The 23,285-nt window shown below is 52.7% G+C and overlaps 1 protein-coding gene across 2 annotated transcripts in view; it reads left to right on the forward strand.

Moving 5' to 3' along the window:
* The first annotated feature begins 6,126 nt into the window (after positions 1-6,126).
* Positions 6,127-23,285, forward strand: part of Tpcn2 (two pore segment channel 2) — a 40,068-nt gene continuing 22,909 nt past the window's right edge. For both annotated transcript variants that reach the window (XM_057779423.1, XM_057779422.1), the window contains exons 1-13: positions 6,127-6,250; positions 9,796-9,860; positions 10,659-10,735; positions 11,104-11,281; positions 12,338-12,454; positions 15,539-15,645; positions 16,352-16,427; positions 19,939-20,038; positions 20,614-20,679; positions 21,636-21,700; positions 22,248-22,348; positions 22,785-22,866; positions 23,008-23,094. In XM_057779423.1, coding sequence (XP_057635406.1) covers positions 6,193-6,250; positions 9,796-9,860; positions 10,659-10,735; positions 11,104-11,281; positions 12,338-12,454; positions 15,539-15,645; positions 16,352-16,427; positions 19,939-20,038; positions 20,614-20,679; positions 21,636-21,700; positions 22,248-22,348; positions 22,785-22,866; positions 23,008-23,094 — 1,179 coding nt within the window. In that variant the 5' untranslated portion in view covers positions 6,127-6,192. The remainder of the gene's footprint in view (positions 6,251-9,795; positions 9,861-10,658; positions 10,736-11,103; positions 11,282-12,337; positions 12,455-15,538; positions 15,646-16,351; positions 16,428-19,938; positions 20,039-20,613; positions 20,680-21,635; positions 21,701-22,247; positions 22,349-22,784; positions 22,867-23,007; positions 23,095-23,285) is intronic.

Here is a 23,285-nt window from a genome sequence, read left to right on the forward strand (position 1 = left end):
GTAACATAGACCAGGACAATTTCCAAGAATCCCTGTGTTAGAGATGTATTCGCAGGCTGGGTGTGGGGGTACATACTTTATCCCCGCACTTGGGGCCAGAGGCAGGTGGATCTCTGAGGTTGAGGCCAGCCTGGTCTACAGAGCAAGTTCCCGGACAGCCAGGGCTACATTGAGGAACCTGCCTGAGTCCCTTTTGAAGGCAGGAGCCATTATGCTGTATTGGTAAATGTAAGTGTCTATACACTGTGAGGGCTGAGTTGCTCTTTTTCCTGGAAGCTGATCTTCCCCAACCCATGACCTGAATCTGTTTTTGAGAGTACCCTGACCCTCCCTGACCCCTTCCTAATCACATGGTGGGTGACCACATGATGTTTTTATTTAAAGATTTTTTTTCTTTTTTGTATTTGCTTATTGCTCCATGTCTCCCTTCCGTAAAACTACTGGTGATTTTACTCCTTAAAAGGGGCTCAAGAGGTGGATTCGGGGTTGCTCTCTTTATCCCAACTTAGGAGGCAGTGGCTGGCCAGCTCTTTTGTGCACCCCAGTAAAAATCAAGCTTGCATCAACTTTGGCTCCAATTGTGGTAGTGGTCTTGTTCTCACCATTGGGATTAGCAGTGGGCTGGATCTGGCCCAGAACCTGGTGACTTGCAGCTAACCACAGGACACAGCGAGAGTGACGGATATTGCTTCTTTGACTAGGTTATGAGGGCTGTCCTTCTGTCCTGCTGGCTCTCTCTGATGATAGAGCTGGCTGTCTTGTTGGGAGCTGCTTATGAAGAAGTAACCAGGCCTTCAGCGGACAGTCTAGAAGGGACGCGGTATAGCCAGCCACCCCAGAGTGTAAGTGGAAGGGGGCCTTCCCCAGAGGAGCTGCACAGCTTTGTAATATAATAAAATGCAATCGTTAATTTGGCTTCTGATTTCTGACCTGAACAACAGGTACAGACACCTTCAAGTCTGATCAAAAAACCTTGGAAGTGTCAGGAAGGTGATGTGTCTTGAGAAAGCACAGGCCCCTGTCAGACCTCATCTTCTGGGCCTCTTCCTTCCAGCCGGGCCAGAGCCTGTGCTTTTATAATAAAACCAACAGTAGGGTTTGGTGAGATGGGTCAGTGGCTAAGAACACTTCCCACTCTTTTAAAGGACCCCAGTTCAGTTCCCAGCACCCGTATCAGGTGGCTCACTAGTGTGACTCCAGCCTGAGGGGATCTGATGTTTACTCTGGTGGTCTGATGCTCCTCCTGGCCTCCTCGGGCACTGCACTCAGGAGTACATATACCACGCTCACATACACATGCAGTTAAATATCATCCTGAATTCTGTGAACCATTCTAGGTTTTTTTTTTTTTTAAACTTGAGAGTGGGTAGTGGGCACCCTCTGTTTATAACCAGTTACCTTGAAGTCTAGGGAGTCTTGCTCTTAGCATGGGAAGTGGTAGTTTTTTGGTGACTGAGGTTTAACTTGTGAATTTTACTGTAGAAATAGTGTCAGAATTAAACTGTGTTTTAGGGCACCATTAGGCATCTAGGGACTATAGACTAGTCCCTGGTCAAACCCTGTGGCCAGCACTGCCCACTTATGCTGTGTCCTAAGCCAGGCTAGCAGAGTCATATATAAGAATGGCCAGGTAGGAGTCTGCCACCACCTGTGAGAACTCCAAGACTGACTTTCTGGATGCCGTCTGTCTGCGCACCAGGGACACTCTAGCTGAACTAGGAACAGGACACACTGTCTGAGACTCAGAGCCCTCTTGTGGTGCCACAAAGCTCCTTGTAGCTTGTTTCTGTGTCCTATCTGTGACAAAGCCCCTCTGTGAGCCCTGCGGCCCCCAGTGGAGGATGACTAAAGGCAGCCACTTTCCATTCCAGCCTCTGGGAGTTCTAGAAGTACCTAGGAAGTTCTTTAGTTGCAATAGACATTTCCCTGAGGCTGTGTGAACCCATTTCCTTTTCCTTAAAAAAAAAAAAAAGTTAGGGCTGGAGAGGTGGCTCAGTGGCTAAGTCCTGTGTTCCACCCAGCGCTGAGTAAACTCGGTGTGGTAGGGTAGACCTGTGATTCCAGCACTTCAGAGATGCAGGCAGGAGGCTCCGTTCAAGAACTAGACTACACAGTGAGTTTGAGGGCAGCCTGAGCTATGTGAGACTTGGTTTAAACCGAATTAATAATAAATTTTTACTTTTTTCAGGCTTTATTATGCATGCTCTTGTTTAAACATATCAAAACAAACAGATAACCTTAAAATCATGGCTTCTTTCTACCTGCTCTGGGATAACCACAGCCCTGCCTTCAAGAACTGAATCACCCCATGTGCTGATGGGCTCCATGGAATCAATTGTATTCTAATGAGGCAGAGCTGCCTGGGAGTAGGGGTTGTTGGGGGTTGACACTGGGTTCAAATTCAGGGGCTTATGCTTATGCATCCTGGACCAATGCTCTACCACCGAGCTAGAGTCCAGCCTCTTGCTGACATTTCTTTTCTTTGAGCATCTGGTTCATTGGTTCTATTGGGGACAGTTTCATCTTTAAACTTTATTTTCTGGGCCTGAGTGTTTTGGCTGCATGTGTGTGCACCACGTGTTAGTGCCCTCAGATCAGAAGAGGGTGTTGGATCCCTTGGAACTGGAGTTATAGATGGTTGTGAACAGACAGGTGGGTGCTTGGATCTGAAAGAACAAGTGTTCTTAGCTACTCAGCCACCTCTCCAGTACCCAGAAAATTTGATCTCTAAAACTATTAGATTTATTTTGTGTGTGTGCACACATTTGCCGTGTGTGTGTGTGTGTGTGTGAGGTCAGGAGGTAATTTTCACGAGTTGTTCTCTCCTTCTTCCACATGGGATAGGATATGGGTCCTAGGGATCAAATTTAGGTTGTCAGGCTTGGTGGCAAGTGCCTTCATCTGCTGAACCATCTCACTAGCCTGGACTACATAAGACTCTTACTCCTTGTGATCCTGTTTACATTAGGTTAGATGGTTTTAAAAAAATTAAAGAGCTGGCTGGTGTTGCGCAATATTATTTTAAGATGTGTTATGTTCGTTTATGCTGTGGAACACTTGTTTAATGATGCAAAGATGTGTTGCATTCTTCTGTGCTGCATTTGTTTAGCTCTGTGGAGCTGTGTTACTGTGACTGTCTAAAACACCTGCTGGTCCAATAAAGAGTTGAACGGCCAATAGCAAGGCAGGAGAAAGGATAGGCGGGGTTGGCAGGCAGAGATGATAAATGGGAGGAGAAATCGAGGAAGGAACAAGAAAAAAGAGAGTACACCAGGGGCCAGCCACTGAGCTATACAGTCAGTCACCGAGTAAAAGTGAAAGTAGGATCTACAGAAGAAAATAAACAGCACAGAGGCAAAAGGTAGATGGGGTACAGTTAGTAAAAGGTGGCTAGAAACAAGCCAAGCTAAGGCCAGGCATCTATAAGAATAAACCTCCGGCCAGCTGGTGGTAACACGTGCCTTTAATCCCAGCACTTGGGAGTCAGAGGCTGGCGGATCTCTGTGAGTTCGAGGCCAGCCTGGTCTACAAGAGCTAGTTCCTGGACAGGCTCCAAAGCTACAGAGGAACCCTTTCTCGAAAAACAAAACAAAAACAAAAAAAGAAAAGAAAAGAAAAGAAAGAAAGAAAGAATAATTCTCTATGTGTGAATTATTTGGGAGCTGGGTGCTGGGTCCCTAAAGAGTAAAGAGTAAAAATAACTAACAACAGGGTGGAGGTTAATCCTTCCTTTAATCCCAGCACTAAGGAGATGGAGGCAGGCAGATCTCTTTGAGTGTGAGGCCAGCCTGGTCTACAAAGTGAGTTCCAGAATAGCTAAGGCTACACAGAGAAGCCTTGTCTGGAAAAACAAAAAACAATAGCAAAAAAATCACACACACACACTGTAAAATGAATAAATAAATAAATTTTAAAGAGACAGAGATTATCTGGATCTAGGCAGGAAGATTATAAGTTTGAGGCCAGCCTGGGTCACTCAGCAAGATGGTTTTTAAATAAATATCATTAAACTATAAAATCAGATTGAGGACAAGGTGGAATGTCAGTATCTTGAGATGAGCGAGGTCTAAGAGCAGGATGACCCTGCGCAGTATTGTGAACGGCTCTACACTACTGCTGTGGACTCGTGAACTTGAATGTGGTAAACTTTATGAAAAACTGTTTTGTTTTTGGGTTGTTTTTTTTTTGTTTGTTTGTTTTCTTTTTTTTTTTTTTTTTGCTTTTTTACTTTTCTTTTCTTTCTTCTTCTTTTTTCCCCCCAGTTTTTCAAGATAAGATTTCTTAACCCAGCAGTGGTGGCACACACCTTTAATCTCAGCACTTGGGAAGCAGAGGCAGACAGATCTCTGAGTTTGAGGTCAGACTTCCAGAATAGCCAGGGCTACCCAGAAAATTCCTGTCTCAAAAACAAACAAACAAAAACAAAAAAACCAAACCAAACAAACAAACAGGAAGAAGAAGGACAAAAGACAGGTGTGTCTTAACCGCCCTCCTCAGGGAGCCAACTTGCAGAAATGGGCAAATGGTGAGTCAGAGGGCTGAAAGGTCTTGGGTCAAACGGGAGGTGGTGTGTTTGGAACCCGAGGATTCAGTCTGTGCATGGATATAGTGACCCGAGGAGCTGGGAGCCACCCCAGGCACCCCAGTCACACATCTAGCAAGTGAGCATGGGTCTTACCTCTACCTGTCTCCAGTATGAGTCCAAAGTGGATCTCCCCATCTCTGAAGAATATCCCGGAGTGCGGCTGAAGACAGGGCCCTCTGGTGAAAGATGTTGGCTGTGCAAGTGTGGTAACACCCCAGGTTCAGTCCCTGGAACCAGAGGAACACTCCAAAAGGAGAGAGCTGATTCCTGAAAGTTGCCCTGTGACTTCCACATGTGCAGTGTGGTATGTAAGAGCATATCTGCACTGACATACACACAGTGACACACATCACAAATACACACCACACACACATCACACACACCATACATCACACACGTCACACAACAGCAACAAATAAGAAGAAGAAAAGAAAAAAAATGGGAAAGATCTCAGCATGGTGGCCATACTTTGGCTTCAGCCTTCTGAGGCTCCAAGAGAGAGAAGAATTCTGTCTTTGGACTTCTGGCCTCTGAGATTGACAGGCAACAGATGACAGCGACCTCTGTCTGCACCCCTCCTCCAGAACTAGCTAATAGCAGACGGTTCTCGAACTGGCATCAATCCTCTCCTCTCTGTGACTGGATTCCTCTCTCTCTCTCTCTCTCTCTCTCTCTCTCTCTCTCTCTCTCTCTCTCTCTCTCTCTCGTTTTTTGAGACAGGGTTTCTCTGTGTAACAGTCCTAGCTGTCCTGGAACTAGCTCTTGTAGGTCAGAGCTGGCCTCAAATTCACAGAGATCCGCCTGCCTCTGTCTCCCAAGTGCCGGGATTATAAAGGCGTGTGCCACCACTGCCCGGTCCAGCTTCACGTTTTCAAATTTACCCTTAATTATATTTATTTTTCTTAATTTTAGAGGAAAACACAAACTCCTTTGGGGTGGGGGTGGTAGTGGTAGTGACTTCTGTGGTCAGTCTCTTGTACACTATACTCACGTGTGTCAGAGTCATGCAAAATGCTTGTTTAAACACCTCTGGGTTTGGGCGTAGCTAGAAGGAGAGGGCTTGTTGGCGTGTTATAAGGACCTGGAAATAAAAAAACGAACAAACAAGCAAGGAAATCTCAAAACAAAACAAGACTCCTGGGTCCAGCCCAGACAGTTGGGCGTTCCCAGAGCTGGAAGAAGATAGCAGTAATTTGCACTGGTAAAATACTTCCTTAGGGCAGGGCGGTAGTGGCGGCGCGTGCCTTTAAACCTAGTACTCAGGAGACAGAGACAGACAGATCTCTGAATTCGAGGCTAGCCTAATCTACAAGAGTTAGTTCCAGGACAGGCTCCAAAGCTACAGAGAAACTCTATTTCGAAAAAACAAAAACCAACCAACCAAACAAACAAAAAACTTCCTCGAGCTCAGCTTCCCACACCTCTGTCCTTTCCTGTTGGAAGAAAGCGGAGCTCCACCCATTGGAGGCGGGGCTTGTTGCTTCCGCCTCCCAGCACGATCCCTCCGTTCTCATTGGCTGTCGCTGGAGTCATCACAGAACGGTCGCTCTTTCTCCGGAACGCCGGGCTCGGTGCTGGGGCCAAGTCCTGCTTGTGTTGGTGGTGGGATGGCGGCCGAGACGCAGCCCCTTCTGGTCAGGGATCGAGGTAGTGGAGCCCGCTCTGGTGAGTGAGGTGGCACTTTCATTTTTACTTTTCTTTTTTTTCTCCTAACTTTTTGAGACAGGATCTCAAGTAGCCAGGCTGGCTTTGAACTCCAGATCCTCTTGCCTATACTTCTCGAGTGCTGGGAGGGGGTTCCTGCACCACCAGTTCACCCCGTCTTCCTCGTGGGGAAACTGAGGCTTAGAGAAGAGTTTTCCAAACCACGGTACCCAGGCCTGTGTGGCAGAATATCCTTCTGGGAGTGACTTTGCTCTGGCTGCTAGGGACTGAAGCTGGTGTCCCGAGGCCAGGTAACTTCCTTCCTTGACCCCTTAAGTGCCAGGAGGGGTGGGGGCTTATCCTCTCTCTCCTTCTCTTCCCTTCCTGTGGTCAGGGACATTGGTGAACTCAGGGAAAGTGAGGTCATCCTCCCAGCCATCTTCAGAGGGTTAGGTGATTCATGCCTGAGAGGCAGAAGGTTCTTGTTCTCATTTTCCAGATGAGGCCACGAGAGAGAAGAAAGGAGAGGAGCCCCCCCCCCCGACCTCTGACCTACCGAAGGTCACAGTCCTGCCCTCTGGTGTGGTCACTGCCAGTACACTGCCCTGTGTGTGCACGCCTGGCCATTTAAACTTCCCTTTCTGGACCTCCTTCCCTCTTCTGTTTGGGAGCAGACTAGATTGGCACAGTGGTCCCTGTCTGCCCACAGCTCATTTCTAGCCATTGAATAATGAGGCCACGGATGGAGACGAGGAAGTTAGAGGCTGAGGTGACCACACATCTAACCCCCAACCCCCATCCCAAGTGTTGAGGTATATGGTTCAGGGACACCTGCTTTGTGTGGGGGCATCTGGGGACCTTTCTGGGTGTGGGACTTTGGCAGGTTGCTTAGCTTGAGTTTCAATATAAGGGGGTAGTAATGGGCTGGTGGGGTGGGGGACACATTTTGGGCATCCAAAGAGAGATGCTGTAGTCTGGTGTGTGGGTCCTGACAGATGTCCAGGACGGTAACATCACGATGTCTGTAAGTTCTGGCCCTGAAGAATGGACAAGTGACAGTTTCAGTCTTCTCTGTTGAGACAAGACTCAAGGCTGGGGCAGCGTCACATGAGAGACCCTGAGGGCTCTTTGTCCAAACACTGTGACTTTGGCTGAGGCTGTTGAGAACCCAGACAATGCTCTTGGTGTTTGCATCTCCTGGGCTGGGCTGTCCACGAGAATACATCTTTAGTCTCCACACAGCATCCTGTGGGTGAGAGATGGTCTCCAGGCTCTGGGTTTGGCTGTTCTGTAATCAGACTCTTAGAGCGGGGAGCTGTTGCTATAGGCCTCCCCAAGGACCCCAGGGGTTCCTGCAGTTGTGACCTGCTGAGTCAGGCCTACCTGACTGTCCCCCCCTCCCCCTGCCAATGTTACATAGAGTAGTTTTGTCTTGTTTCTGGATCGTATGAGGACGAGGGTGCTTATAGACTATGTGGGCTAATTGCAAAGCTGGGGAACTTCGTAGTCGGGTCCTGCTGGGAAGGGTTGAGAGGAAGCTGCAGAGAGGTAAGGGACGTGCCCAGGGTCATACAGCATGCTAGGCAGGGGTCCAGACTGATTGTGTAGAGTCTAGAGTGAGACCTGGCTGTCGGGAAGTAAGTATCCATAGGTATTGTGGGGGACACAGTGTCTGAGGCCCTGTCACCATCCCTCACTTTGCCTCATCTGACCCTATGTGCTCAGGAGAAGTCCCCTGGCCCTCGTGGTTGGAGTTATAGGTAGCAACAGGTGATTACTGCCTAAGTTGATGAGTTCAGGGCAGGGCAGGTAGCCCTGGGGGAGGCTCTGAACCCTCAGTTTGGAAGAGGATCCTCTGGCAGAGACAACAACCTGGGCATGGGCTTCGAGGTTCTGGAGAGCCAGGCCTTGACAGGGTCAAGTTCAGATGGATGGGGCAGGGTGGCGAAGCAGCAGGAGACAGAGTGGATGGGCAGTTCCCAAGTGTCAGGATGTGGTGCAGTGTGGACCTGGGGCATCGGGGACCCCCAGAAACCTATGGCCTGCTTCCTAGAGCTTGTGACAAGCTTCCTAGAGCCGCAGGTAGGAAGAATGCTGATGGGAGTGGGCGGGCCTTCTTCAGGCCCCTCATTCCTGGGTGAGCTCAGATAGCGAGACTCAGAACCTTCCCACCAACAGGCACAAGCTAGATGAAGGGGCCCCTGGTACAGAACCCTAGGGTGCTGACCCACACCTGTGATGGCTTGTCTGAGTGGACATGAGTCTTTATAGTCGGTTCCGGGCCTCGACTAGTGTTTTGTCTGAGAAACTTTTGTGGTTCATGGCTTTAGGCCCAGGCTACACTCTCTAGGGCATGACCGGGCTTCCAGGCTTTACCAGGCTGCCCTCAGCTGCCTTTCTCTTTGGGCCAGTTGGTTTTCAGTTCTGCCATGCAGGGAACACAGCAGTATGGCTTCTTCTTCATAGCCATCTCAGGAAGGCTTCAGGAGTGCCAGTACCCACAACCCTCAGAGCCTCTCTGAGAAGCAGTTAGGGTGTCTTTAGGATAAGCCTCATGGGCATACATGCGGGGAAATCCTGAGATCCTGGTTGATAAGGACAGAGCCAGGAGTGAGGTACATCTCCTGTCATCCTCTGGGGTTTACTGCCTCTGTTCTGTGACCCTAGACGCAAGCCCCAAGAACTAGAGCAGGTGGCTCTTTAGAGAGGGCACACTGTGTAGGCTGCCGCTGGGGCTCCGTACATGGCTGTGCACTGCCTCAGGGCTTCTTGCTGTGGTGGCTCTGTTCTTATCGGGGCATGGCTCCCATGGGTCCCGGGAGGCCAGATTTTATAGAACTGCATAGCGAGATAGCTGGATGGTTCACTCTGTTTCAAGCATGCTGTGATGTGAACCATTGGAGCTGTGCAGTCCCCTGGTTTCCCTGCTCAGAGTTGTATTCGGGAACCACCCGGTCTTGAAGGTGGGGAGGGGGTGAGAGCTCTGTGGTTGTTGGCGTTGGCGGGAGAGTGAGCAGATACCTTCCATTCTAGCCGTAGCTCCCAATTTTGGTGTGAAATCTTGTGTTCCTTGGATAGAGATTGCCCCGACTCAGAGTGGAAGATTCTGGTTGAACAGGAGGTGGAGGTGGCATGGGTGATGATGGCAGCCCCTTCACTGAGCCCACTTGTGCACCAGGGGCTCCTGCACCACATGGCTTCCACCCGGGAGCTAAGCAGGTGGCCACTGGCATGCACTTGACAAGGGTGACCTTTCCTGTTCTTTCCATGTGAGTAGATGGGAGTGGGGGCTCTGAGTATGGTGCCAGGGTCCTGCAGGTCACTACTGCCTCTGTATCCTTGTGTGTGCTGTGCCCTGGGCAGCGGTGGTCATGGGGTAGAGCTGCCTTTGCTCCAGGCCTGATGTCTTCCACCCATGCCATTTTTTTTCCCCTGCTTAACACTCTGGCCTGGACAGGTACCTGCTGCAGAATGGAGGCCCCGGCTCCCGTCCTGCTTGTGCTCCTCCTATAGAGCTGAGGCTGCTGTGTTCCATTGCTCACCTGCTGTGTTCCCTCTACCTGCAGGTGCCACAGCCAGACAGGAGCTCTGCATAGACCAGGCTGTGGTCTTCACTGAAGATGCCATAAAGGTGTGTGTGTAGTGGCTGCCCTGCTGACCAGGAGTCTGCCCTGTCCTTTGTCCCTTACTGTCCTGGGGCAGGGGCCTTCATTTAGGATAGATACAATGGCAGGTACCTGGACCCAGCTCTCCCTTGTCCTCTGATGGAGGCCGTCACCTTAGTGCTGGAGTCATGGTGTCGTTGATTTAGTATGTACTGAAGCCTGTCATGGGCCACCCTGTGCTAGACCCAGGTCCGGGAGACACCTGCAGGATGGATACAGTTGTATTGGAGAGTGGAGCGGGCCTTCCATGCACAGCCTTAGCCTGTACTGAGGGAGGAGCTCTCTCTACTGGGCAAGCTCTGTAGCTTGTACTGTCTAAGCCTGAGACCCAGTGAGGAGCTGACACGGACTTACTGTAGCATACCTAGATTAGGCCTGACTCTGGGGAGATTGGGTCACTGGATTGGGCCACGTGTAGTATGTGGGTACAGTGAGTGGACTGTGGGTACATATATGTATGAGCCACATATTCACATATGTGGCATTAAGGGAGACCCCTCCGACTCCCATATGTGTGTGCCACTGAGGGGAACCCCACTCAAGCCCAGTGTGTGCAGCACTGGGGGAATCCACTCACACCCCTGTGTGTGATGTGCTGGAGAGACCCAACTCAAACCTCTTTGTGTATAGACTTGGGGAGACACTGGGCCAGTGACCCTAGTCCCTTCCCTGTATTGTGGTACCAAGGACCCTGCTCATTTCGCTCTGGGCGTGGCTGTGTTGCAGGAGGGCCTGTCTCATGCTCATGTGCCCTTTGTTCCCAGTACCGCTCCATCTACCACCGCATGGATGCTGGCTCCTTGTGGCTTTACCGCTGGTACTACTCGAACCTGTGCCAACGGTGAGACTGCTTCCCAGTGGAACCGGGCTGTGCAGACCTACTTGGTGGGGTTGGGCCGACCCTACACTGTCTTGGGCTAAGCATGCTCCCCATCCACGGACATAGGTGATCCGTGGTCCCTCTTCCACAGAGGAGCCAGCTGTGGCCAGAAAGTTAGTGGTGGTAAGGGCTTCCTCCTTAGAATGCTGTGTCAGCCTAACCCCTGAGTCTTGGGCAAGGCTGTGTTACTTGGCCAAGCATGGTAGCCCCAGCCAAGAAATGCCAGCTGCTGCCTACTAGCCCCTGGACCCCAGTGCACCTCCCAGTTGGCTTCCTGGCCCAACAGGCAGCAGCCCTTTACCCACTGACAGTGTTTGTTTCCTTCCCAGAGTACTGGGCTTCACCATTTTCTTGATCCTGGCCTTGGCTTTTGTGGAGTTCCCATCATCATTCACAAGAACAGCGGATGTGCGCTACCGCTCCCAGCCCTGGCAGCCACCCTGTGGCCTGACGGAGACCATTGAGGCTCTCTGCATGTTGATCTTCCTGGTTGACCTCTCCGTGAAGGTGAGGTGGGTGGTATCAGGTCCTACCCACAAAGCTCCTGGTGTTGTTCAGATGGCCTGAGCTATCATTGTGTGGCTGCTTGGGAGCCTTGGCACGTGAATGAAGGCGTGGTGTGTTGTGCTCTCTTAGGTTGTTTATATCTATTCATGTGTGTGTGTGTGTGTGCGCGTGTGTATGTGTGTGTATGCGTGCATGCACACACACTTGTGATTGGTGTGCTCAGGGTGGTTTCTCGTTTTTTTCTTCTATCTTTGCCCATGACGTGATGGGCAGCTCTAGGTTTTTGTTTTTTGTTTGTTTTTTTGAGACAGTGTTTCTCTGTGTAGCCCTGGCTGTCTTAGAACTTGCTCTGTTGACCAGGCTGGCCTCGAACTCACAGAAATCCACCTGCCTCTGCCTCCTGAGTGCTGGGATTAAAGGTGTGCACCACCACCGCCCACCAGGTGCAGCTCTAGGTTTTAACTGGCAAGAATTTGGTATGCGAAAAAAAAAAAAGAAAGAAAGAAAGAAAGAAAGAAAGAAAGCAAGCAAGCCAATTTGGTATTCACTGGTCCAAATGGCCTGGTGTGAGTGTATTCTCTAGGTGAAAGAGAGCAGAGATTGTTATCTGCTATGGAGGCAGGTGTGATGATGGGACATCAAGAGGGCAGGATGGGCAGGACCCCCCCTCCTGCATCACCTTCCTGGAGTGGCTGTCAAGCCCACTCGGTACTTGTCCTTTTGTCCTCCTGTCTTGGAACGCTCTTTTGTTTGCTTGGCACGCACTGGTGGCTTAGATACACAAAGCTGATGGGACCTGTGATACCCATGAGGAACCCAGCCAGAGAGGCTGAGTGCCACCCCTGAGTCACAGCCGTGAGTCACTAGCAGCCTTGGCAGGAATGCATGCTTCCTGACCCCTGCTCAGCTCCTCACTCCCCACCAGCAGTGCACGGAGACTGGACTGTAAACCCCCCACTCCGTTGCCCAAGGCCTTGGGCATGTACCGATGTCCTCTGCCTGGCTACAGACCTACGTCTGCCTGGCTTGCTGTTCACTCTTCCCCGTCTCTTGCAGGGCTACCTGGTGGGCCAGGCCCAGTTACAGGAGAACCTGTGGCTGCTGGCCTACTTCGTGGTGCTGGTTGTGTCTGTGGTGGACTGGATCGTTTCACTGAGCCTGGCTTGTGAGGAGGTAGGTGGCATGTCAGCTCCAAGACCAAGGCAGCCCTGTGGGTATGATGTACAGGTGCAGCTGAGCCCTGAGCCATGTGTCCATCTGCCCGGTGCTGTTCATGTCCTGGAGGGCCTTGGTTTCCCCCATCGTAGGAAAGGGACTGGGGCTTGACAGCCAAAGTTTCCCCTGTGGTGTCCCATTGGGGAGAGGACCTAGAATCAGGGTCCAAGTTGCTGTGACTCCTTATCCTTCAGTTTGCAGTGAACTTTCCTGGTCAGGTCCCTTATAAGAGAGCCATCCCAGGGCATCGCTGTGCCCGTGGCTGTTTGAGCTCAGCCCTAACAAGCCTCATCCACTGACTCAGCACTGACCACAGTGCCGTGCTTCCTTGGAAGCACCCGGGACCCTGGGAGGTGGTGTGGGCACCGAGGCAGGGGCAGGTTGGTTCGGCCTTCATGGATCTGTTAGTATATGATGGGAACTGAATAGAGGGACTAAGACTTAGTGGAGCCTAGAGGGCTGATGGGAAACAACACTTGGAATCCCAGCTGCAGAGCTGGCTTGTCCTCTGCCCTTTGGGTGGGTCCTGCCTGATAAGGAAGGACAGCCAGTGATGGGAAGGAGGGAAGCTTGTTTCTCACCACCAGCCTGCAGCCTCCCCCAGGCCCTACAGGGAGCTGGTGGGAGAGTGGTGGGCGGTGAGTCCCTGCCCCCATACCCAGCAGATACTGAGGGGCACGGAGGCACAGTTCTACAGCTATTTGGCACCTTCCACTTCCTGTGTGTTGTCACCCCCACCCCCGTAAGATGCAGCTCCTCTTCTGATTGAGGAAGAGGTGCCCATGCCTTCCTGGAACAGGAGGGAGATAGCCCTATAGCCATCATTTCTCACTGAAGCTTCCCATGGGTCTCTGCACCTGACTGGTTCCTAGCTGTGCCTCTGCCGGGGTTCTTATGTGCTGCCATGAGGGAGGAAGGTGAGGAGAAGAAGCTCCTTGTGATGCACGAATGAGTCCACCTGGTAAATGAGCCAGGGTTGGGGCACAGAGCGGCCTGGCCGCCTACATAGTCTATGTAATGTCCCTCGGCAGCCTGCTCTTGTCGCTGTGCCTCGTCCTTGTTAGCTGGCCAGGTTTGTCGTGGATACTGAGACCTTCACCCTTAGAGCTGGATTCTCTAGTTCTGCCTCCCCCTCTCCCTCATAGCTGAATGCTGTGTCAGCCCTTCCAGGGCCTTGTGCATGCTGGGCAATGTTCTCCCGCTGAGTCACTCCCTGGCCCCGCAGCTTTAGTTTTCCCTGGAGGACTTGGGGCCTCCTTATCACTCCTGAGTGGCGGTGTCCTGTTTTGTGTGCTGGAGTTGGTTATTTGCCCTCTGGACAAGTTAGGGTTCCGTGTGGTGGGACCAGTGTGTGTCCTCGGTGGCTTCTGCCTTTGGAGGTGGGTATTTCCAGACTAATAGGGTCCAGCATGGCAAGATGAATGTAGCCATGTGGTCACTGAAACCCAGCTTCATGAGCCTGAACCCTCAAACTCTGGACCCTTCCTGCGGGCTCCAGATCTGGTAGCCACAGGACAGAAGGGTTCCTCTGCCTTCCAGTGACATGTGTCATACTGAGGTAGTGAGACCTGCTCACTGGGCCATTTCCAGGCTCTAGGGTGGGGGTGCTTGGCGTGACACCGTGGACAGAAGGGCAGAGCTTAACTGGCATAGCTGTCTGTCCAGGGATGGATCAGTGTCCCACATGGGGAAGGGCACAGTGCCATCTGTCACCAGGAGCCATGCCTTGTGTTAGGCTCTGCTTCTGCAGAATGAGTGTGTCGTTGGCCCCAGGTAGAGCCTTCACCCCTGTCCTGGTGGCTGCTTCATGTGTAGCTGAGGTCAGACGCTCAGGGTGTTTGTAGGACCTGCCAAGTTGATGTGCTGGTTACACACTTCCGGAGCCTGAACGCCAGCACCCTGTGCCTGTTTGGAAGGACCTGTCCCCATTGCCCTCCAAACTCCTTGTTCCCAGTCCTTCAGCTCTTTCCATGATATTCTCTGCTCTCGGGAATCGTGCTCAGTTAGCAGACCCCTGCCTGCCACCTTTCTGAGGGACTTTTCCACCTAAGGCTGGCATGTCACATGAGGTCCGTCTCTGGTTAGGTGGCTGTATGACTCAGAACCTCTGTAGCTATCGGGGTCCTCTTGAAGCACCCCCACAGATGCCGGGTGGCTTTATGGGGGAGGGCCAGGCACCTGGCCTGCTTTGCCAGACCAGGTTTGGCTTCTGCCCAATTAAGTCCTCATGGTGGAAGGGTTGGGCGACATAAGGTCTGCCAGGCACTGGTGGTTGTGACCGCATGCACTGTCTATCGCCGGGTGCTTGAGGTTGTGACCGTATTCCCTGTCTATCACCGGGTGCTTGCTTCCACTCTGGGATCTGGGTTCTGATTCTCAGTGTCGCCATCTTTGGAGATGGTCACCTGGCTGTGTTTTTTCTCATCCTTAGTCTGTGGCATTGCTAGGCCCACACAGCCAGCAAGACCATAAGTAGCCTTTGTGTCCCCGTATGATTGGAGGTGGTCCAGGCTCTGGAGGACTGGAGACCTGGGTTCTGGCCTGCCAACCATAGGTGGTATGTGGTGGTCCAGGGAGCTGAGGGCACTGACCTCTCAGTCACGGGAACCAGGCAGGGCATCTGGGTTGGACCAGAGCCCTGAGCAGTTTTCTGGTTGCTGTGGTTCCTGTTGCTCTCTCATTCTGTTCTGTGCTCTGGGGTCCTTCTGTGTGAGCACAGCCCAGGAGGACCAGCAAGTCCTCACAAGGGTCCCTTGAGAGCCTGTCATGTGTAAGTGTGCGTGGGCCATTGTCCTGTGTTACCAGGTGCTAGAAAGAGGCTGCTGATAGGCCTTGTGACAGGTGCTGTGATGGAGAGGAACAGGACAGTGAGCAGGGGACGGGAGGCATCAGGCCAGGATGCAGGAATGCTGCGAGCTGTCAGCTGTGGCCAGCAGGCCTAGGACTACTCACTCCCTTCTCCAGGCTCTGGGATCCCTAGAAAGAAGGGATGCTTGGTCCTGGTTCAGTGGCTGGTTCAGTGGCTGGCTTCTTGTCTTCTAGTCCCTGCGTGTACGCCGGTCACTCCGTCCCTTCTTCCTGCTCCAGAATTCCTCCATGATGAAGAAGACCCTGAAGTGCATACGGTGGTCACTGCCAGAAATGGCCAGGTGAGCACTGGGGCCGGAAGCTGCAAGCTCTGCCAGAGGAACCAGAGGGACCAGAGGGTAGGCCCGCTCCTATGTGGGTATGGTTGGGGCAGCCCTCCCTCTTGGTACTCCCAGCCCAGCATCCTGCAGGAGTCAGTGGGCAGTGTTTGGGGTCCTGGTCAGACCTGGTCAGACACTATAGACTCATACCTACCACACCTGTTGCTGAGTTGAGCAGATGCCGCATTTCTTGTCTCTGGGGTCTCCCATTGGTTGGCCGCATCTGCAGCTTTAGTTCAGCTGCCTCTTGCACTGTTTGCAGCTGTGCTGACCTGGACCCTGTAGCTCTTGGGTTCAGCGCTATGGAGCTTCAGTTCCCCAGCCCTCTTGGCTTCTGCCAGAAAAAATATCATCCATGCCCTTCCTCTGCTTCCAGTCCCTTCTTTGGTAGGGCACCTGCCTGTCTGGCCCCAAAAGATAGAATTGACCTCTGTCCTCTGTGTTCTGGTCCCTGGCTGGCATGCCCCTTGGGTTGTGTCCTACCACAAACAGAGGATCCAGGGTAGACCTGGCTTCAGGTCCCTGTCCCAGGGCCAAAAATACTCAGTGTCTCCAAGGAGAGGAGGGAGCACTGTGCTCATACCCGAGGGCGTGGGCAGGATGGTGTCATGCCTCTTGGGATGTGTGGCCTGTGCCGTGCCAGGCTGAGTACCACCCTTCCTCCCAGTGTCGGGCTGCTGCTGACAATCCACCTGTGCCTCTTCACCATCATTGGGATGCTGTTGTTCACCATTGGTGAGAAGGTGAGTATGGCCTTGACCATAGGTGAGGCTCATAGGCCCTTGTCCTGCAAAGCCTGCCTGGTCTGGAGTAGCCAGGGTGACCAAGGGTGACAGACCACGAAGTGGTTCATGATGCCTCTTTTTTTTTTTTTTTTTTTTAATATTTATTTATTATGTATACAATATTCTTTGTGCATGTATGCCTGAAGGCCAGAAGAGGGCACCAGATCTCAATACAGATGGTTGTGTGCCACCATGTAGTTGCTGGGAATTGAACTCAGGACCTTTGGAAGAGCAGGCAATGCTCTTAACCACTGAGCCATCTCTCCAGCCCTCATGATGCCTCTTGAGGGGCTGTCTCTGCATGTCCAAACTTCCCATCACTGAAGCCTTTGTCCACCCCTGCCCTCTGTGCTGGTGACCTTCTCCATGTCCATGTATGACAGGCTCTTCACGGAGGGTGACTTGAAGAGTCCTCTCCAGTCTAACTATGCCTCAGCCAGGGCTGCCCTTCCTGGTGCCTGCTCCAAGCCCCAGCAATGCTTGGCTAAGTTCCTGGCCTCTGACTCTGGGCCCCTGCCCTGCCCAGCTGCAGTTGAGACTTTGACCCTAGCAACTTGATGCCATGGAGGGGTGTCTAGCTGTCTATCTGTGGGGACATCTGCCTTGGCTGCTCACCTATGAGTTCTGTGTGTCTCACCTCACATCTAGCAAGGGTTATGTCCAGGCCAGATCACTGTCCTCCAGCATGGTCCGTCCTGCATTTTTGCATCTATTGGGGGGTGACTGGCGTGATCACGGCTGGTCACCCGTGACATTGAGGTGATATAATGGAGTTGTGCTGCCAGGGCGGGAGAAGGCAAGATAGTGCCTTCCAACCATGGGGTGCTGGGGTGGTCCCGTGTGTTCCTGCATGTGAGTGTCTCTGTACATGTGTGCCTGTCATGGCTGCATGACTCTCTGGATAATTCAGGATGTGTAGTGTGGGTGTGTCCAGAAGGTTTCCCAACCCTGTAACTTCTTATGACATCCGTGTCTTCCATCCTTAGTCATCTGTGGCATGTGCATGTCTGTGAGTCTGTGTTTGTGCCATTTGTGTGCCTGCCTGCCTGCATCCCATGTGTTGTGTGTCTGTTGATGTCTCTCTATGTACATGTCTGTGAGTGTCTCTTTGTGTGTATGTGAGTATGCATGTCTGTGTCTGGGTGTGTCTCCGTGTTTATGTATGAGTGTGTTTCTGTGTGTCTCTCTGTGTGTATATGGGTGTGTCTGTGTGCATATCCTGGGTATGTCTCCATGTATGTATATGGCTATGTCTCTGTGTACAAGTCTGGATGTGTCTCCACATGTCTGTGTCTTTGTGTTATTTCTGTGTCTTTGTGTAGTATGTCTCCATCTCTGTTTGTAGGTGTCTCCATGATGTGTCTAGCGAGTGCCTGGGTCTATGTATCATGCCTGTGGTTGACAGGGGCAGGGACTACACTGCCTTCCACACCCCTGAGACCTGTGTGTAACTGTCATATGACTATAGTCACTGCTATTTCTCAGAGCCCAGGCTAAGCAGGCAGGCAGTGTGGGGGCTGGCAAGTGGCTAGAGCCTCAACCGCAAAGTGAATGTGGGGGCCTTTCCCCAAGAATGCTATATCCAGTGCTACCAGAAGATTCCTCCTACAGACTGGGTTTCTTCCCCGGGAAGGGGAACCAGGCTGAACAGGATGAGGGTTGTGTAATTGAGGCTGTCTTCCTGTCATGGTCTTGACAAACATCTCGTGGTCTTGACAATCATCCCATTCCCTGTCTTCTGTTGTAATGGGGAGGATGTGAGGACCGACCCATGCTGAGTTCCTTGTCCCTGGTTATCTCCAACCTTGCCAGCCTGGCCTGGGGAACAGGTTGAAAGCCTGCTGCATGTCTCCATGGCCCAGCCTGGTGTCTCCAGGCTTTAATAACTGAGGACACAGTAACTAACCTTGTCTGAGCCCATCTGTAGGCGTTATCTATAACTGGCTCGCTTGACATCTTCCTCGCCACATGGTGCTAGATTTGAGGCATGTTTTCCCTAGCATCAGTGCTGTCATTGTACCTCACGGGCTGTGTGCCCCATCAGGGCTGTGGCACAGTGAGCTGGATAGGAACCAGGTCCCTATAGCCAGGGTGCTCCCTCTGCTGCTGCAGGCCCATGGCTCAGAAGAGCCTACACAGCCTGTGGAAGGAGTAGAGTTGTGGGGCTGCTGCAAGAAGCCTGCTGGGAGAAAGGTCAGGCTGGGAGCTCCTGCGTTGGAGGTTTCTCATTCCCTTGTCCCCCAGTCTTAGTTCCCTTGTCTGGAAACTGACGCAGGTGCTAGAACCTTCCTTAGCCAACATGAAACCTTCCCTGAGCTCACTCAGAGAGTTAGGGGATTGATTCAGGCCCTGGAGGGCTACTTCATTCCTCTGATACTGTCCCTGGACATGTCCCTGGGAGATGGCTTGTCCTCTGGGTTCCTTAGCTGAGCAGTGTCTTTGAAGGTGTTTGCTGTCCTGTCCTGAACCCAGATAGGGCTCCCTGGTCCTCCCCGTGTCTCTCAGCCTTGTTGCTACTTGTGACATTCCTGTCCCCCACCTCTGGTCATTTGTGGCATCTGTTACCACTGGTCGCTCATGGGTGGCAGTGCTATTTTGTAGATGAGACAAGTGGGTTCTATGGTTAATGCTTGTCCTGGAGCCTGTGTGGCAGAGAGACTGCATCAGGTGGCTATTTGCTGGGATGTTGGCGGAGCTGGCCTTTGGGTGGCAGGAGGAACTTTTCTTTGAAGTTGTTTTAGGAAAAAGTTGGTTCTGTGTGCATGAAGTCTGCTTCCTGTATGTCACCGGCCCTGTTTGCATTACACCCATTTTCTGGCTGGAGTCTGCAGCTTGGTAGGCACAGGGTAGCTCTAGGGGACAACCCCGAGTTGGGGAGTCTGGAGTCGAGGTTTCTGTGAGGCGGATACACTGCCTGTATTTGCTGCCCTCTGTGTCAGAGAGGACAGAGGCTGGGAGTCCAGGCATGACTACCCCTGTTGACAGCCACAGCAGTGTGGATAAGGCCTCTGAGTGATGTGAGTGACCAAGAGCAGTGAGTCTCTCCCAGGGGGTCCCACCCAGATCACTAGAGACACCCCACTAACTTGTGGCAGCTTCCTTAAGGCCACACTTTCCAGTCTGGGTCTTTGCTCATTCCACCCCCAGCTCTTCCTCATTGTACACACAGCTCAAGGAGGCTGACTGGTCCTTCATGTTGTTGCTTGGCTGCCAGGCTGCTATGCTCAGCTAGGCTGGCTCAGGGTTTCCTTCTGAATAGGCCATAGTGGTCAGAAGCCTGTGTGTGTGCCTTCAGGCCCTGAGCTCAAAGCCTGCTGGGAAGTGATAGTCAGATGCAGGTCAGGGGTGCTTACCCCACTCCCACCCCGAACCTCTGTGTGGTCCTGGCTGTGGGTCTGAGGGGGAGCTGTGTCAGACTAGACCTCAGCTGGGGGACAGTGGTCCAGGTGGCTCCCTCATCTGCTCTTAGGATGAAGCACAGAATGAGGAGAGGCTGACCTACTTCCAGAACCTTCCAGAGGCACTGACCTCACTCCTGGTGCTACTGACGACTTCCAACAACCCAGATGGTGCGTGTGGAGTGTGGGAGCTGGGGCGAGGGGCAGAGAGCCTGGCCTGGTGCGTGTGGAGTGTGGGAGCTGGGAGGGGCAGAGGGGCAGAGAGCCTGGCCTGGGAAGACCAGTTGGGATGCTGAGTTAAGGCGCCCGTCCTGAGTGTATGAGCTCTCTGGGGCCTGGCCACACTTCCTCTCACCACCCAGGCCTGCTGTGAGCTGTGTGCCATGCAGGAGCACCAAGTGTGGAGGATCCCAGGTCTTACCTGACCATGGGCTGTGCCTGGATGGGAAAGCTTCAGCCTGCTATCTGCTGGTCTTATCCTGGTCTCTAGGAGACCTCCCCTGAGGGCAGCCTGCGATTCCCACCCCAGAAGTGCTGTGCACCTGACCCTAAGCCGGTCACTGTGGGGAGAGCTGTGTAGCTAGGGGTGTGGTCACAGTGAAGGGGTGAAAATCTATCCCGGAGGGTACCAGTAATGGAACATGAAGTCCTCAGTCCCTCTGGGAAGGTAGATGATGCAGGATCAGGATGGAAGTGGGTCAGGTGCTTCAGTGTGTGCTTAGCCTCTGACTCTTCCTTTGTCTCAGTGATGATTCCTGCATATACCCAGAACCGGGTCTCTGCCCTCTTCTTCATACTCTTCACCTTGATAGGTAAGTGCAGGTGGGTCTGCGTGGACACCAGGTGGGCACTCACCCATGCTCCTCGGATTGCTTCTTCCTGGAACTTTGCCTTCATCTGCCTGCACCCTATAACTTCCCCTCCCCCACACCCCTTAACTTGCCTTTAACCTGTTTTCTCCTTATAGCTTTACCGCAGTTTATACCCTACACCTTCACCTTCAACTGACTTCTTAGTGTGTCCCTACCCTGTAATTCCACCTCAGCCTGTCCTGCCATACCCTCACCTCAGCCTGTCCTGCCAGACCCTCACCACAGCCTGTCCTGCCATACCCTCACCTCAGCCTGAACTGCCATACCCTCACCTCAGCCTGTCCTGCCATACCCTCACCTCAGCCTGCTCCCTCAACTTGCTCCCAACTTATCCTTCATTTCAGCTTGTCCAGCTGTGGCTCCATCTCTGCTCCACACCCTGCTATCTTTACCTCACTGCGCCCCCCATATACTTCGTTGCTCTGTCCCGTCTCCTCAGCGTGGCCCCTCTGGATACCGCTTGACACATCCTTCATCCTAGCCTAGTCCACTCCTGTAGCTTCACCCCAGTTCCCTATCCTGTACCTGCGTATGCCCCCCTGCACCTGTAACTTAACTCAGACTGTTCCCCACCCCAGCTCCATCTTAGCCTGCCCTCTCTGCTCTTCCCCTGATATGTGACTGTTGCTGCCCCTGTCTGTCTTGCTATCCATGACTAGGGATGCTTGGCCTTACCCCATTGGGTGGACACGGATGCAGGAGTCTGGGGTTGTGTGTGTCCCCTGTTATGAGGCAGAAGGGAACTCTGGGAATGTGATCGTGGTTGCTCATCTCGTGCTCCTAGCCACCATGTCCAGGCTGGCTGAGACCTTTGAGCCTGGGGATGGTTGTGGCGTAGCTGCTGCAGGCTCTGCCCCACTGGCCTCTGGTCAGGTGCTTGTTTTGTACTTTCACAGGAAGCTTGTTTCTGATGAACCTGCTGACGGCCATCATCTACAATCAGTTCCGTGGCTACCTGATGGTGAGCCACCCTGAGCCCTGCTGGGCTGTGCCGGAGCTGGCCCCAGAGGCCAAGGCGGGGTTGGGCCCTGAGTCACCTGACCCTGTGGGACGGGGAGCTGGCTTGTCATTGTCACTGCTTGTGAACCAGCTCAGACACACTGTCTCTGCTATGGGTCATTTCAGGAGCACAGGTATTGCCTTGGCTACCCTGCCTTTTCATAACAAGAGGAAAACAGCCATGGGGTGCAGCTCCTGGGGTGTCTGATCTGCACCCTAAATACACAGAAAAGAAATGCACATCCTGGAGGCTTCTGTAGTGAGCTGTGCTCAGCAGCCATTCCTGCACATCTTGGAGGCTTCTATCATGAGCTGTGCTCAGCAGCCATTCCTGCCTTGCCTTGGCTGGACTCTGTCCTTTGAGGACTGTCCCCTATAGTGGAGCCCAAGGAGTGAAGGGCTTGCTCCCTAGGCTACCCCTTAGCCCACTCCCCAGGGCAGGGTGGACGAGGATAGAGATGTGTGTGGGAACTGCCAGAGCTAGGTGTTCAGAGCCATCGTCTTTACAGAAGTCTCTACAGACCTCGTTGTTTCGGCGGCGGCTGGGGGCCCGTGCGGCCTATGAAGTCCTTGCATCCATGGCAGGGCAGACTGGAGCCACCTCTGAGGCGTGAGTGCTGGGTGGGGTCCTCCTTCTGGGAAGGGGAGCTGGGTGCTCACTAGGGATTTCCCGAGTAGCCCCTGCTGACTGGCGCCAGACTGGATTTGGAGCTGTGTAAACTGCCAAGCCCTCAGTGCTTCCGTTATCCTGTTTACTAAGGCAGGCATCCACACTGCCAGGTAGGCAGAGAAAGAAGACAGACAGTTCTGGTGTGTCACTGAGAAAGTTCTGGGCTTGACCACTCAGTGGCAGCACAGCCTGCTGTCCCTCTTTCCAGGGGCGTCTCCAGGGGATCTCAGGTGGGGCCTGTAGGACCCTTCAGCTCACCCCATGTTGGAAACTCACCAAGTCTCCTTTGCCTGCAGCAGGGTGCATTCATAGCCAAGTTCAGGCCGGAGCAACTGGTTCTGTTCATGCTCACTGGGGTGGGGTTTCTTTGCCACAGAGTTGGGGTAAATCCTGAAGACTTTCTGCGAGTACTTCAGAAAACCCAACTGCCCAAAATCTTCAAAGAGGCCATCATGCAGGTTGCTGCTCCTCCTGGGTCTGCCCCAGCTCTTGTTGGGTGGGTCGTCAGCCCAGTGCTCACCGCCCATGGGTTGGGAGGGGCCCAGGCATTGGGCATTGCTCTCCCATTGCCAGTGGCAGACCCAGCTTTTCTTCTACAGAAGGTGCGTTCCTATGAGGGCCGCCCGATGCTGGCTGATGAATTCCAGAAACTCTTCGATGAGGTTGACAAGGGTGTGATCAAAGAGGTAACTAGGTCTGGCCTGTGCCACCTGTCCAGTCTGGGCTAGTGGGGTTCCATTTCCCATTGTTTCTAATGACCCCTGCCAGGACTTGCCTTCCCTGGGTTGGCTCTTGACATTTTGGGCTGAATTTGTTGGCTGGAGACATTTATCATTTGGGGAAGTGGCCTGGGCAAGCTTGACCAGAGGAACATTCC

The sequence above is a fragment of the Chionomys nivalis genome, chromosome 8 (assembly GCF_950005125.1).
Source record: "Chionomys nivalis chromosome 8, mChiNiv1.1, whole genome shotgun sequence".
Lineage (NCBI taxonomy): Eukaryota > Metazoa > Chordata > Mammalia > Rodentia > Cricetidae > Chionomys > Chionomys nivalis.